Source organism: Mauremys reevesii, linkage group 7 (assembly GCF_016161935.1).
Source record: "Mauremys reevesii isolate NIE-2019 linkage group 7, ASM1616193v1, whole genome shotgun sequence".
Lineage (NCBI taxonomy): Eukaryota > Metazoa > Chordata > Testudines > Geoemydidae > Mauremys > Mauremys reevesii.
The window spans coordinates 29,662,414-29,677,473 of record NC_052629.1 but is presented as its reverse complement, the minus strand read 5'-3'; the positions used below and the strand labels follow the sequence as shown (position 1 = coordinate 29,677,473).

At 41.9% G+C, this 15,060-nt stretch overlaps 2 protein-coding genes across 11 annotated transcripts in view; one reads left to right on the top strand and one right to left on the bottom strand.

Moving 5' to 3' along the window:
- Positions 1–8,429, bottom strand: part of BLNK (B cell linker) — a 153,569-nt gene extending 145,140 nt beyond the window's left edge. For 2 of the 9 annotated variants that reach the window (XM_039482965.1, XM_039482967.1), the window contains exons 1-3: positions 7,591–7,742; positions 5,951–6,101; positions 529–591 (exon numbers count right to left, since the gene is read on the bottom strand). In XM_039482965.1, coding sequence (XP_039338899.1) covers positions 529–591; positions 5,951–6,091 — 204 coding nt within the window. In that variant the 5' untranslated portion in view covers positions 6,092–6,101; positions 7,591–7,742. Of the gene's footprint in view, positions 1–528; positions 592–5,950; positions 6,102–7,590; positions 7,743–8,250 lie in introns of those variants that run through there. The other 7 variants (XM_039482979.1, XM_039482966.1, XM_039482968.1 and 4 more) reach the window with 7 other exon arrangements.
- Positions 1–15,060, top strand: part of DNTT (DNA nucleotidylexotransferase) — a 212,132-nt gene that overhangs the window by 20,138 nt on the left and 176,934 nt on the right. The gene's annotated exons all lie outside the window — the stretch shown is intronic.

Below are 15,060 nucleotides of genomic sequence, written 5' to 3'. Positions count from 1 at the left end.
GGAGCCAGCATGGGGTTTGGAGGCCTTTACCTCAATAACTGCTGGGATGGAAGGAGCAGTGCCTCTAGTGCTTCTCTTCCCCTCCTGCTTACCTTCCTTCAGAGGTCTGACCACACCCTGATGGGAAAATAGTTCATCAGAGATGAAACCAGCCTCTAGAATTCTGTAGCAGGGGCATAATTTTGCATTAATTCTATCAGATGTTTAAAAATCCCTATAGAAAATGTCCTACAGAATTTAAAGGAAAGTGATTCTTTCCATAAGTGGCCTCTCTTCCAACAGCCGGATACTTGGATAGTACCTAGGCATTTGTTCCACCTATGCTAGGATGTGTAGCAGGGCTGAGCTTTGCTTGTTCACAGTGCAAGCCTTGAAAATGTCTCAAAGGTCAGGATCAGAACGAATGACTAACTTGCCATTAGTCATGAAAGAAGCCAGCATAATAGACCCTGCAGTTGTGAATACAAGTGTCACATAGAAAATCTTTCACAAGATGTGTCTAACAGAGAAAATATTTTAATTACTTACCAAAAATTTAGCTCCATTAATGTCCAATTTTTCCACTACTGCTGCAGATTCAGGCATTCGAATCTGGGGGCGGGGGGAGAGGATTATAAAAAGAAATTGAAAACTATACATGACAGTCTAAATCACAGATAGGAATATTTCTTTCTATAAACTTATGTTGAAATTGAACTGCATGTGGTAGTTGCAGGAGTCTGTGTATATTTAATTTGAAGTGGATAACTAGGTAAATAATATTGCAGTGTGTGACTGACAGGCATTCCTAGAGAATGGGGCTCGGAAAACATCAACTTTCAAAATCACACTTAGATAACAGATACTGATCTTTTTTTTTAAATTCTTAATATATCTAAGTGGATCAGTTGTAAAGGAAAATGAAACAAACTTTTTCTTTAATCCCACTTCTGCTAGTATGGCAGAGGGTCCTGCGGGACTGGTGAAACTCAGTCCTGCTGAAGGGCTTTACACTAGTCCTGTGCAGGGTTCTAACCTGCCACTCCCAAGAAGCCTGTTCCTTGACAAAAGGAAGTTAAATGTTTGCTCAGGCTGGAGACATAAGGGACCACAGCAGTCCCACAGTTCCAGGTTGTACTTGGGGATCCCATCACAGAGACTCAATAGGCTTTCATTTTAAAGGGTGGCAAGGAATAGACCTGGTTTGGTAAACACCCTAAGTGTTTCTGGCTGATGAGCTTTAGTGCTTTGACATGGCTTTTTAAAAGAACTGTCTTGTTGTGTACACAACTGAGAGCTTGGGAACTTCAGGAGAAAAACTGCAGGACTTTTTTTTTTTTTTTACATTAAAAAAGTGAATTCAAGAAGTTTAGTTTAACCATCAAATCTGTCTTAAGCTCCATTAACAGTGTGAATTTTAAAATGGGGTCATATAAATTCAGTTCATTTGCTTAGAGGTGAGCCATTGAACTCAGAAAAATTATATGTTTACCAGTCTCGATGTTCAGAAAAGACAATTTTGGCTTCCAATGGATGTCAGAACTGCCTTCAGTTAGCGTCAGTGGGAATTGAAGGCACACAGCAGTCTGCAGTATGTGCTCTGCACATTCCAGGCTAGCACCCTTAATGGTTTAAGCATTTGACAGTGCTAAGAAGGTAAACTTGAAATTTGAAAAACATATTTGTATGGCAGGGATTGTAAACTCTAGGGTACATTTGTCAAGTGTTTATTCCGTGTTTGCCGATGGTTACACAGCTACACTGTAAAGAACAATTTTGTTTGAAAGATTAACCGGAAAAAAAGTGTAGTACAGAAACAAAGCTGTAAAATGATACTGGATTTTTTTTAAGCTGATGCTTTTTTCTATAGCACTTTTCTCGTCCGTCTAAGTATATTTTCTTTGTTTTTTCTTAAAGTATTTATGTTGGAAAACCTTGATGAAGAAAGGAAATACAAGTCTGGTTGGTTTTTAACGTTAGGGTTGCTGACCCATTTAGCCAGATCAGTGTCTAAACCTGTATTTCTAATGAGATTTAGTAAACTACTCTCATGTTCTAAATAATTAGTTCTTTCCAAAACAGAACAAGATTGTGGCTTCACAAGCTCCTGGAATAAAGGACAGTGTGTAGCATACTGTTGCTGGAGTATGCCAGGAACTTCCATCTTTCCAAGGTGAAATAATTTGCCATTGATATAGTTGTGGTGGGATGAAGAGAGTGTGGAGTGAAGGTACCATCTACTCTGCCTCCCTGTCTGCCTAAGAACATAAGAACAGCTGTACTGGGTCAGACCAATGGTCCAACTAGATCAGTACCCTTTCGACAGTGGCCAATGCCAGATGCTTCAGAGGGAATGAACAGAATAGGTAATCAAGTGATCCATCCCTATTGTCCATTCCCAGCTTCTGGCACACAGAGGCTAGGGACACTCAGATGATGGTGTAGCATCCCTGCCCATCCTGGCTAATAGCCATTGATGTACCTCGTCTTCATGAACTTATCTAGTTCTTTTTTTAACCCGGTTATAGTTCTGGCCTTCACAACATCTTCTGGCAAAGAGTTGACTGTGCGTTGTGTGAAGGAGTTCTTCCTTTTGTTTTAAACCTGCTGCTTATTAATTTCATTTGGTGACTCCTAGTTCTCGTGCTATGTGAAGGAGTAAATACTTCCTTATTCACTTTCTCCACACCAGTCAAGATTGTATAGACCTTTATCATATACCCCCTTAGTTGTCTCTTTTCCAAGATGAAAAATCCCAGCCTTTTTACTCTCTCCTCATACAGAAGCTGTTCCATACTCGTGATCATTTTTGTTGCTCTTCTTTGTACCTTTTCCAATTCCAGTATATCTTTTTTGAGATGGGGCAACCAGATCTGCACTCAGTATTCAAGATGTGGGAGTACCATGGATTTACATGGAGGCATTATATTTTCTCTTATCTATATTTTCTCTGCCAAACTGTCCACTCCCACCCACCTGCATAGGAGTAGGAGTACTGACCCTGCAGGCTCTTCCCTCCTCTTTCCCTCCCCCATGCTGTGGGATATGTGGCCAGTAATGGGTAATAATTGTGAGTTCCCCTGTGCCCTCTTTTCTGTGACATGTGTAAGGCAAGCAGCCATCTTGCCCTTTGCTATATGATGAACACCAAACCTTTCACTACATTTCCAGTACTACCACTTAAAATTGAGGAAGGATATATGGACTCATTTGTAAATGGCAAGGAAAGGAGGAGGGAAGAAAAACTTGAGCAGAGGAGTGCAACATTTCTGTGTTGTCTAAATATACAGTACATGCAAAAGAATAGAACTATTACATGCACATAGCTAGAGTTTTTACTTTATGGGCTTCACTCAGTCATCGAAGAGAAAGCAAAATCAACAGGGCTAATTATTTTATTACAGTATTGGTTTCTATATAATGCCTTACAACATTCTGCAGAATGACAAACTAATAGCCTCTGCACATATCACACACAAAGTCTATATTAAAAGAACATTACTAAGGTAGTAGGGTCGAGCACCAAAATGTTAGGAAATACCAGAATTAAGGTTGCCAATGCCAGCCTTGTGTGTATGCATTATAATACTGTCTTTATTGCATGATCACAAACCATTTTTTTCCACAGGACCCCTGCCTCATTCGGTGCACAAGATGGATAGTTCTCACTTAATAAACAGATATTCAATATTTTCTTTTCTCCTCATTGATCAATTTCTGGCCCTAGGTCTTCTAATACAGAATTCAAACACTACAGACAGAATTATTAATTTCCTCATGAGCTTTTCTATGATGCTCACTTCTATGAGTGCTTCACAAGCATTAATAAATTTATTTTCACAACACCCCTGTGAGGTGATGGAGTGGTGGTATTTCTATTTTGCATGGGGGGTGGGGACTGAGGCACAAAAAGGTTAATTTCAAAAGTGTCCACTAATTCTGGATGCATAAACTGAGCATCCAGTGGAGCCTAGGGATCTGATTTCTTTCAGAAAATGTAGCATTATATAGCACTTCATATGTTCAAAAAGCACAGCTCCCATTGACTGCAATTGCAGCTGTGAGTGCTTGGCACTTCTGTAAATCAGACCCCAGGATTTCAGGTCAGGCACCCAGACAATATGGAATACACTAGTAGTGACCACCTGTGAAAAGATGGTTTAAGTGAGTTACCCAGCATCACAGAGGAACTCTAGCAGAGGCAGGGATAGAATCAAATTCTCCAGGGCAGTATTAAACTGCTTTAACCATGAGACCTTTCTCTTCCTATACTTGCCAACTTCTGCAATAAATGAAGCAGGAGCTTTACAAACAATTTTTTACTACACAACCTGGATTCATCCCCAAAGCACTTGAGCAGGTCCATTCTGTGCACTGAATGAGGCAGGGGTCCTGTGGGAAAATAGTATGTAGTTATGTAATTCCTGTATGCACAAGGAATCTGAATTAAGGTGCCACTGGCAACCTGACGTGCTTGACTTTGCAACCATAAAAATGTTCTTTTAACATAGTTTTTTGTGTGTAATTGCTTGACAGACTAATGCAAACATCTTGCCTATCTAAATTTCCATATAGTTTCTGTCTGATTTTTGGTGCTGCTATTAATGTCCTGTCCTAAATTCTTGTGTAGGGTTAGTGAATATTGTTAAATAGGTGGTATATGTCATGCCAGCGTTGGGGCAAGTAATCTCTATTAATAGTATGTGTTTATTTTTAAAACACTCTGATATCAATTAAGACAGACTTCATGGACCAGGTTTTGAATTCCTTACTCAGATGAGTAAGAGCCCACCAATAGGAGTAAAGGATTCATAACCTGACCCTCTCTGAGAAATTATTGCTGAAGTGTTTGTTACTATAAGAGGACAGGTAACTATAGAAATGTAGAGCTGGAAGGGACTTCAAGAGTCTAGTCCAGTACAGTAATTCTCACAATTAAGACAAATCCAGGAGAACAATCCATGAAGGAAGATGGTGACTCTGGCCATAATATTTAGAATTTGGATAGGTTATAAGCACAGGACAGATGAGGGCCATATATAGAACAACAAAGAATTACACATTTGGGAAACAAAGAGGATATACTTTAATATAGTCAAATTCTGTGAAACAATGGGCTCAAATGCCTAGATGAATGGCAGGTAAAACCCTAAAGCATGAGCCTCAATATTCAACAGTTGCAAGGGAAAAAAAAGTCTGGCATGTGTAAAAAGAAGCGCTTGAATATATCTTAGCGGAAACTATTCAGCTGGGGATTACTGAGGACAAGTTCAGAATACTGTGTGCACTTCAGGTTACATTATTATAATAAAAAGGATATTAAATAGGAAAGGTGCAACAGAATGATAAAAGAACTCAAGGATTTAACTTTAAAGGAGCATTTAGAAAGTACAGTAGGTCTATAGTCATTGAAAAGAAAAGGTGATGAGCAAATTCATATTGAAATCCTGCAAATCTTAGTAGTGATCTCTTGCTCTAAAAAAATATACACATACTTCCAATAAAATTGTTACTTAGTGCCAGAAGGAAATAAAAGGTGGCATGATTTTTTTGTGTAGATATTTTTCAATATAGCCCTGTGTGCACACATTATTGTGGTTCTTTGTCTTGTGCAGGATACTCTTATCTTAACAAGCAACTTCTGTCATGGACTGAATTTCAATAAAAACTGAGAGAACACAGAGAATCTTACAGAACATCAATACACATAAGTCCTTGGTAGTCACAATTGCTGACTAAACAGCTTTAAACACATTTTAGAACCTATGTTTATATCCAGGAGGGAGTAATCATACATATTACAAAGATTAGATATAGTGGGTGAGGTAATATATTGTGTCTCTAATATCCCAGGACCAACACAGCTACAACACTATACACAAAGAGTAGATAAGCCCAGCAACCTATTTTTGCTAGCTGAACTGAAACGAGTATGATGTACTGTCTGCAGTCTGAGCTTTAGGGTCAGTACCTGTCTTAGGAGATCTGCAACTTGAAGAGTTGTCCAATTCTCACATTCCTCTCGAAGGGGTAGTTTTGTGGCCATTTTGCTATCCGGTGAGGAAGATTTGATCTGTTTCTGGTGACAGTAAATGCTTTGCTTCACTGACATTCACCATCTGCTGTGGAAATTGAAAGAGGAAGTCCCTTTTGCAACTTTTTCCTGCTTGATTGCTTAAAGTACACGCCCTTTCAAGTAATTTGGAAATTACTGTTACACTCATTATTTCAGGACCATGATTTTGAATGTAAGAAGGTACTCAGTAATAGGGTCATGTCATATCATATCATCCTTATACAGGCAGAAATACCCATTGAAGTGAGTTGAGATAAGGATACTTGTGCTTGATAATAATGACACTGTGGCCACGTTTATAGGCATTTTAGTGCCATCTGCTTCATTTTTCACATGATGTAAAATACGTTAGTGTTAGTGACAACTGCCTCTTGCACACCTTTAACTCCTTTTCTAGTCACTCTGATCAGCTCTTAGATTGTGTTTGACACACTTCTATGTTTTGACACACTATGATGCTGTGAATATATATATAGAGGGAGAGAGGGGGAGGGAGGCTCAGATACAGCATTTGTATTTCCAGATTGTCAAACAACTTAACCTGACTCTTTGTTTAAGGTGTCGGCACAGTAATCTCAGGGTAAAATAAATCATTTGATTAAATACTGTATGCATAATGAGCGTTTGAAAGAAAAAAATTGGCTTCAAATTCTTAATGCTATTAAAGAACAAATCATCTACAAATATTCACATCTTTATTCAATAAAATTAATTTAAACATTAGACTAATAGATAAGTGCATCATATACATCAGGAAATAAAATTGCAAAGATGCACTTCCAATAAAACCAGCTTATTGTGCATTGCAGCTCTGCGTCACTGTAACAGAAGTAATGTGAAGTCTTCCATAAAAGGCTGGAAAGCAAGGAATGTTCTGCTTTCTAGTTGCTCTTCCTGTTTTATTTCCCAGTGCAAACATTTTTTGGGCACATTTTCAAGGATTGGAACTGATTCTAACTAAGTTTAAAATGTTTTGACTGTTACGCTTTTTCAAATTCTGCTCTATGTTGTGGCTGTTGCAAAGTGATTGACAGATTTCCTAACAACCAGCATATTATTGAAAACCTGATGACTGTAAAACTTTAGCAATTTACTCCATACAAGTATATATACACCACTTTGAAAGTGCCAACTGCATTTTTATGTGGTATAATTCTTTGGAGTTCCATTTAGTAAACATTCAATTTTCAGTTTATTGGAAGTCATTGCATTAAGAACAAATTTATCTCGGAGAATGTTGTAATCTTTCTTGCTAAAATACTTACTAATACAAACACTAATATTTACATTCTATCATGTAATCATTTAACACATAAAATTTATTGAAAACTTTAAATCAAACTCAGCTTTACAAAAAGCAGCAACTACATCAACTCTGTTTCCTTGACTAATATTAATAGTGAAACATAGCATTTAGATTATTAAAATTAACATCTTAGATCTTTAAGGCATCACTTTAATACAAAATATAAACACTTAGCACTGATAATTTTGTGTCCAGTAGATACAAAAACAGTAAAAAGAACATGGCTTACCAAACACAGATAATTTCTTTTCTCCAGACATGCATATTAGAGCCGATTCCAAGTAAACTAAAGTAAGAGCCATTTCTTGTATCTGCTATCCTCCTGCAAACAGTCTCTTGTGGTTACTGTTGTTGTTGGAATGATTGACAGGCTTGCCATCTCTGGTGAGAGGGAGAAAAGGATCCTTAAAGTCATAACCTAGTGATTTCGTATTTAGTATAAAGAAATAGACGGAAATGAAAAAGGAAAGGGAGCATACAATTCTTTCTAAAAGTTTGATGAAACTTTGCCAGTTCACTCTTCAGCTGCTAACAGTGTCTAAAAATAAGACTTAAGAAGTGAAGTTACATTATTTTTGGAGCACTAGATTCACCAAGACAATCTATCACTGACATTTTTATATCCGTGTGGACTTTCTTCTGAAGATGCTCTTGGTAGAACTGCTACAAAGTAGTTGGGCTAAGATTTGAAATCTAGTTAACAAACCTTTGTACATTCTGGATCCAGCTGGGAAACAAAGCAGTAACACATGGCTGTATCTTTATTCTCTTTCAAAATGATGTTTTAATGTTCTATAACATCTTTTATGGACAAAGAAAACATGGGCATCAGTACAAAAAGAGGAACCAAATACATTGTGAATCAAGAATTCAGCTTTAAAGACAATACCTCAGTGGAAAATAACACAAATGAGTAAATTTCAGTTTTGTTCGAGGATGATGAAGAAAAGCAAAAAAGGGATATTGTCAATAGGATAGCCTGAAAATAGAAAGTGCTATTAAAATCAGACGGAGAACAGTCTGTGGAACAGCTCATGTGTATGGGCTTGCTCTAAAGGCCATTGAAATCACTGGAAAGTTTTCTAAGAACTTAAATGGGCTTGGGATCAGGCTGTAATTGAGGGGAATGACCGGCTCCAGAAAGTAGCTATGGGTGAATGAGTTTCACACACGTTTGTTTTTGCAAAAACATCATTGCATAACTGCAATAGATAAGCTTCAGTCACACTTTGCAAATTTTGATTTGCCTTCATTTTCCCGGCACTTGGTGTTTTTTTGCAAACCCCTGATAATTTCCAGTATTTATGCAGTAAGATTAAAACTGCTTCACTCACATAAGAAGAATACATGCTATGTTCTTTTTAGTATAATATTTTTTTTGACAATTTCACTTGTGCTAAGAAAACTTCTGAAGTGCTTTAATAGCTAATGACTCAAAGCTGTGGCAGGGGGACAGCAAGACCATTTTGGGTTTGTGCAAACAGTGGGAATTAGACAGTAATATGTATTCTAATGGTAATGTGTATTGTGGGATTTTGAGATGTTCTTGCATATTTCCTGTTGTCATGATAAAAAGATGGTCTTGCTAGCCACAGGACTGCAAATCAACAGATCTGGGTTCCATTCCTGACTCTGTCAGACTTCCTGTGTGATTTAGGAACAGAAAATTTCTTACCAATAATGTTTTTTTCTGCTAGCAACATCTCCCCCAATTCTGGACATCTGAGCTACTCTCCTCTCTCTCAAGCTTGTGGTGGCAGATAAGTGTTTTGGAGCTGCATAGTCTGGCTAGGCCCCCCTCTGCTCCAGTTTGCTGCCAGATAAATTATTCCCAAGCTGTGATACTTGCATCTCATCATTAACAAATATTCCAGCTATAACGAAATAAGTGTGCACATGAGACTAAGGAAGATGGTCATATGGTAACGATTCTACTTAATATCTGACCTTGACTCATGAGCCATGCAGGGTGGATAGAATCGTGGGATATGCTACTAGCAGAAAGGAAATTATCAGTAAGAATATTTTCCATTCTGCAGCCCAGCATGTCCCACAATTCTGGATGTCTGGGAAATAGCAAGCTGTGAATAGATGTAGGAAGGTTACGAAACAAAAGTTTGGTAGGAAAGAAATAGCCACCTTTTCCCGAGCTCGCTCGAAAGTTTGTATTATTTCTAGGCCATCACCTGCAGCACCTTCCTGCCAAAGGAGGCCTCTGCAGAAGATAGAAAGTCCAGTTTGTAGTGATGAATGAGGGTTTTAACTGTAGACCGCTTTGCAAATTTGTGAAGTGGAGACACTTGCTCATTTCATGAGGTTACTAAGGATCTCTTGGAGTGTATCTCAATCCCTTTTGGGACAGGAGTCTCTGATGATTTGTAGTTTTCCACAATGATAGTCTAATCCAACTAGTGATGGAGGACTTGGAAGCTCTGAGTCCCTGGCATTTTGGGTGGAAAGACATGAATAGGGAGCTTGATCTTCTCATGGATTCTGTATGCCTGAGAGAGATTTTCAGACCTCTAAGGTGTGTAAAAGGGGAATGCTCATCACCAGTGCCACCTAGGGAGTCAGGCAGGGGTGCAGCAGGGGATTGCCCCTTTTCTGTTAGAGTCCTGTCTTTCAGCTTCCCCAGAGGCTTCAGGGCTTTTACTTTAGTATGGGGACTTTGGGGGGCTCAGATCTCGAACAATCAGAGTCTTCCCGTTAGACTCTCTACTGAGGTAAAGGCTTCTGTTGATGTCCCATCTTTTGAGAGTGGATAGGTTAGTTTGGGACCACGCTCTCCACTGGGCTTTGATCCATGGTCTGATAGTGGGCAGCTGTGTTCTGCACCTGGGGATGGTATGCAGCTGCCCCGCTGAGCACGTCCTACTCAAGTTTATTTTCAATTTGGAATTGCAAATAAAATCTCTGACGTTCCCGATCAGTCAACAGTCTCGCCTTTGTAGATACTATCAGTTCAGTTTCTCCAAGTCTTGGGCCAAGGTATGTAACTTCCTGGTTCACCATTATGCACTTGGCTGGGTTTGTGGTGAGTCCTGCACTCTCGAGGGCTGTAAGACGGAGGTGGTGTTACATCAGGTCAGTCCAATTACTGCTGCAAATCACCATGTCATCTATGTAGGCTGTAGCATTATGGCCATGCAGTCACAGCCCTTGGTCCATGAGTCGTTGGAAAGTGGCCACTTCTCTGTGGAGGCCTAACGGTATAGTTCAGAAATGGGGTGGAGAAAGCTGTCTTTTCCTGAGATTCTAAGGTCAGAGGGCTCTGCCAGTACCCCTTTGTGAGGTCTATGGTGGGGATATATTTGACAATTGCCAGCCTTTTAAGTAAAGCATCCACCCTGGGCATAGATTGGCATCAGCCCTCAAGATCCCTTTTATTTTTCCTAAATCAAAACAGATATGGGTTGTCCCATCTGATTCTGGTACCAGCACAATGGGACTTCTCCACTCATGGTGAAACTCTTCCACTACCTGAAGGTCTAACATGGCTTGTAGCTCTTCTTGCACAATATCTCACCTCTTTCATGGAAGGGATTGTGGGGTTTTTGCAGACCTGTTGTCCTGGTTCAGTGACTGTGTTGATACCTCAGGTGTGTCTGATCCAGTAAGATTGAAAATATTTCAGGGAAGGATTCAATCAGTTGCTGCATTTGAGCTTTCTGCACTGGTTGAAGCTCCTCTCCCATTGGTACTGCTTGGGTTTCTGGGGTCACTGGTGCTTGAGGGCCTAGACTGGCTTCAGGTGATAGGGTGTTATGAAGAGTCCTTCTTGGTCTTTCCAGGCCTTTGGAAGGTTAACATGGTACACCTGCATTTTCTTTTTCTTCCCTGGCTGTCAGATTTCATAGTCAACAGGTCCTGCTTGTTTCACCACCTCAAACTTCCCCAGAGTTTGGCACAGAAGCCTGCTCTCTTCCACTGCCCGTCCTCTTTTGAGCTGCTTTGCTTCCCCTTTTAAGCCCTGCTTCCATCTTATGCAGGCTTTGCAGGTGGGGCTGCGTGTGGCCACCTGGGCCTGGAGTGGCTTCTTAACCCTTGTTCTCTAGAGTGGAGTTTGTATGCCGAATTGCCGTGTGCCATACCTTTTCAGTTAGATGTTGTGATTTTGGACATAATAAAGGCAATACAACTTCTTGGGAAGTGTGAAAGGAGGAATTTACCTTAGGAGGAAAGGATTCTGGTGGCCTGAGTGCCACCCCATCCTCGTGGAACACACAGTAGAGCTCCTATACAGATAAGGTTGCCAGCTTTCACATTTGCCTGGCAGACATAACTACTAAGAAACAAATGTTAATGGATAAATAAAAGGCCAACACTGAAATCAGAGGCTCAAAAGGATGGCTTGTCAGAGCCCTCAAAACTCCGGAAGGTACCATTCTGGGAAGAATAGCCTGACTGTTGGTGTGGCTAATCAGACTGCTCGAAGGACTCTGGCTACCTGTGAATTGTCCACCAGGGAGTCAAATGATCCTGCAAAAAGCATAGTTCTAATTGCAGGCACCTGATGTGCAATGTTACTGAACTTAAGGTAACAGATAAGGCTGCCAGCGCATGTGGAGTGTCTGGGGATAGGAGCGCAGACACTCCACATGCACCAGTGCTGGGCCACAGCTCAGTCGGGAGAGTGAGGGGGTCCCGTGTAACTCAGGCAGCGCCTGTGGGCGGCCAGCTGGGGCTGACCCACGGCAGCCTCACAGAGTAACAGGTCAGCCCAGCCTGGGCACGGCTGGAGGGAGAGGCATCCCCTTGGGCGGCCTGGGCCTGATGGGGGGAGGGGTGAGGGACATGTGTTACCCCCCGTGTAGCTCCCCCTGGGGCCTGGGTACCACTCCCTGCCCCGTTCCAGGCCGGCCCTTCCTGAAGCCGGAACGTTCCTCCCATGGCCAGGTGCGCCGGTCGGATGAGTTGCAATGGCACCAAGCGGGTGGGGTGGGGGTTTCTGAGAGTTTGTCACGGGAGGCTCAAGCTCGGTCCTGGCAAGTCAGTGGCATGCACTGGGATCCGCGCATCGCCCTGCTAAGTGCCTCGGCTGGCCTGGGAGAGCGGGGGCGTGCAGGTGGCAGGAGCAGGTCGGGGCCAAGGGGAAAGTAGAATTGCACGCATGCCACCTTAACGGCACATGGATGCCGTCCGCGGCGGCAATTCGGCGCGCTGCTTGGGGCGGCGAAAACAGTAGAGCTGTCCCTGCAACCACCTAAGTTCCCTGTAAGCTGCATGGCTGGGTGGCCGCCCAGCAAGATATCAAGTGCTCTGCACTTCAGGTGTCCCTCCACCCACTGCCGTACTGCTCCTTCCTTCTGATCTGGAGATGCTCCTGGGAGCCCCCTGTTTACTATGCAGAGCGGGGGGTAATGGGGCTGCTGATGTCAGGGTGTCCCCCTCCCCCACTCCTGTACTCCATATCTGCAGAGCAGGAGGGGGTGGTACTTGACAGGGCTCAGGAGTGGGACAAAGGGAGCTTGCTGGTGGCTGCTGCTGTCTGCTTTGAGTGCCTATCTACTTAAAAGAGCAATATACAGCAGCAAATCATAGGGCTGAAAAGAAGCAGTAGCGCTCAGGATTTTAATGAGGCTCCACCATTTGGGCTGCATTTTGCCATCATCTGAAATTCTGTGCTTTAATTAAAGCAGTCCCTGAGTGTCTATCATTTTCCTCTGTGAATATAGAGTCATAACACTGTAAATTGATGTGTAAATGCTAGAATGACAGTAACCTCCACAGAGCTGCCTCTGGTGGAGAGATAGGGTTGAGTCCTCTGTAGAATAAGAAACAAAAAAGCCCCTTTCAGTGAGGAATCTGGTTTGGGAGATGTATTCTCCCACCCTGGATCCACGTTGCCCGAGACTGAGGCAATGGCCTGACTTCTCTATCGCCGTGCAGCTCCATGTCAGAGCTGTCAGCCAGGACTCTACACTTTGGATGTACGGATACTTTAAGTTTTAGTCCCCTGACTGTAACTCAGAATGGGAGGAAGCCGCTCCACTTCTCCCAGAACTCAAGGAGATGCTGTATATACACACTTCCTCAATATCATCCTCCTGTGCCCATATATACACACTGGGGGCCTGGGGCTTTAAGGAAAAGCACCATATAGTGTGAGAGTTAGCAATATTGATTACCTGAAGGATGCCCCAGGGCAGCTGCAGTCCACTGGGGAGTCTTGCCAGCCTGTGAATGTACTTAAAGAGGCAACACATGTGTGTCTCTCTCTCTCTCTCACACACACTCACTCACTCACCTCCCAGCACATACCTGTAGAGTTCCTGTTGTTGTTACTACTTGATACTTCCTGCAATGCACATATAGTCTCTCTCTAATTTTATTCATTCAAAGTGCTGTTATTTGAGTTTTTTGACTGGTCTATGCATTTCATAATTTTTATTTCTCTCGTATGCTTAAATTTAATTCTTTGAGGGGTGAGTTCTAAAATGCCTAACCTGTCCTGGCTGAAGTAATTATCCCTATGGTAACTTTTTAAAAATATATATTATTTCTAGGTTTTTTGTTTCTATGGTGGTGCACATCCGCACATTACCTTTATAATTTGGTGCACATAACAAAATTCATTCTGTACATGGATGGAAAAAATTAGAGGAAACATTGCCCACCACTTAACACAGCTCTCAGTGATTTTAACTGTTAGTGGGGGAGCCTCACTGCTAGTGCAGACTGGGCAGTCTCTTTCTTTCACCAGAGACACAGTCTCAGCACAAGTCTAACACTTAGGCCTGGTTATCAGTGATTTCAGCTCTAGTGATCCACAAGAAGACTCTCAGTGAAGATAGGGAGGGGGAGGGTCAAATGGTGTCTAGGACCCTTAGGCAGGGTCCACACCACCAGGCAGAAACACAAGTCCCCATCCTATCTCTCATTTCCACTGGGCTTCGGCACTCCTACCTCACTGCTCAGCAAGTGCAGTTCAGTTGAGGGCGACCCCCTCAATCAGGGCATGCTAAGCACACTTTTGCTCTCCTTGATTCACACAACGATAATACTTTATTACCACTGCACCCAATAACAAAGTGACTTGCAATCCAACACCCATCAAAAGTGATCATTTGGGCAAAGCAGTTCCATCATGCTCTGCACCTAGGCAGAGTGGGTGTGTCCATGCTAACAAGGTTAGTTTCTGAAGTCCTCTTCCCTAGCTCGTCACTGGATGTCAGAGGAGAGCTCATTCTGACCCTGCTTACAGAGACTTTCTTCAAAGTGGAGCCAAAGTCAGGGTGATCTCTATCCTTAAGGGCTTTGAGATCTTCCAGCCAGGAAAGAGATGCTCTCACAAAGCAGGTAGCTGTGAGGGATGCTCAGAGGGTTGTGAAGGAGGCTTCAAAGCCCTTTTTGAGAGTGGCCTCCGTCTTTCTATCTGTAGGTTTCTTAGGGTAGAACTCCCCTTCTGAGGGAATGATCATCTCCTTGATGAGGGATGCTACAGCGGCATCAACCTTTGGTGTCTCAGCAATAGAGCTCTTTGGTTCTTGAATGCTGTAGAGCCTGAGGTTGCTTTTGTTAAGGGCAAACATATCACAATAAGTGCAGACCATCCTTTTCTTTCATCATGTCTAGGTCATTTCTATTTTAGCTGCTTTACTGCCTTCAATGTATCCTTTATTTTCTTTGTCTCCTTTGTTCTTCTCTATGTTCTCATGGAAATGTACACTTTCCTATTCTTCACTTTTTAGTTAAATTT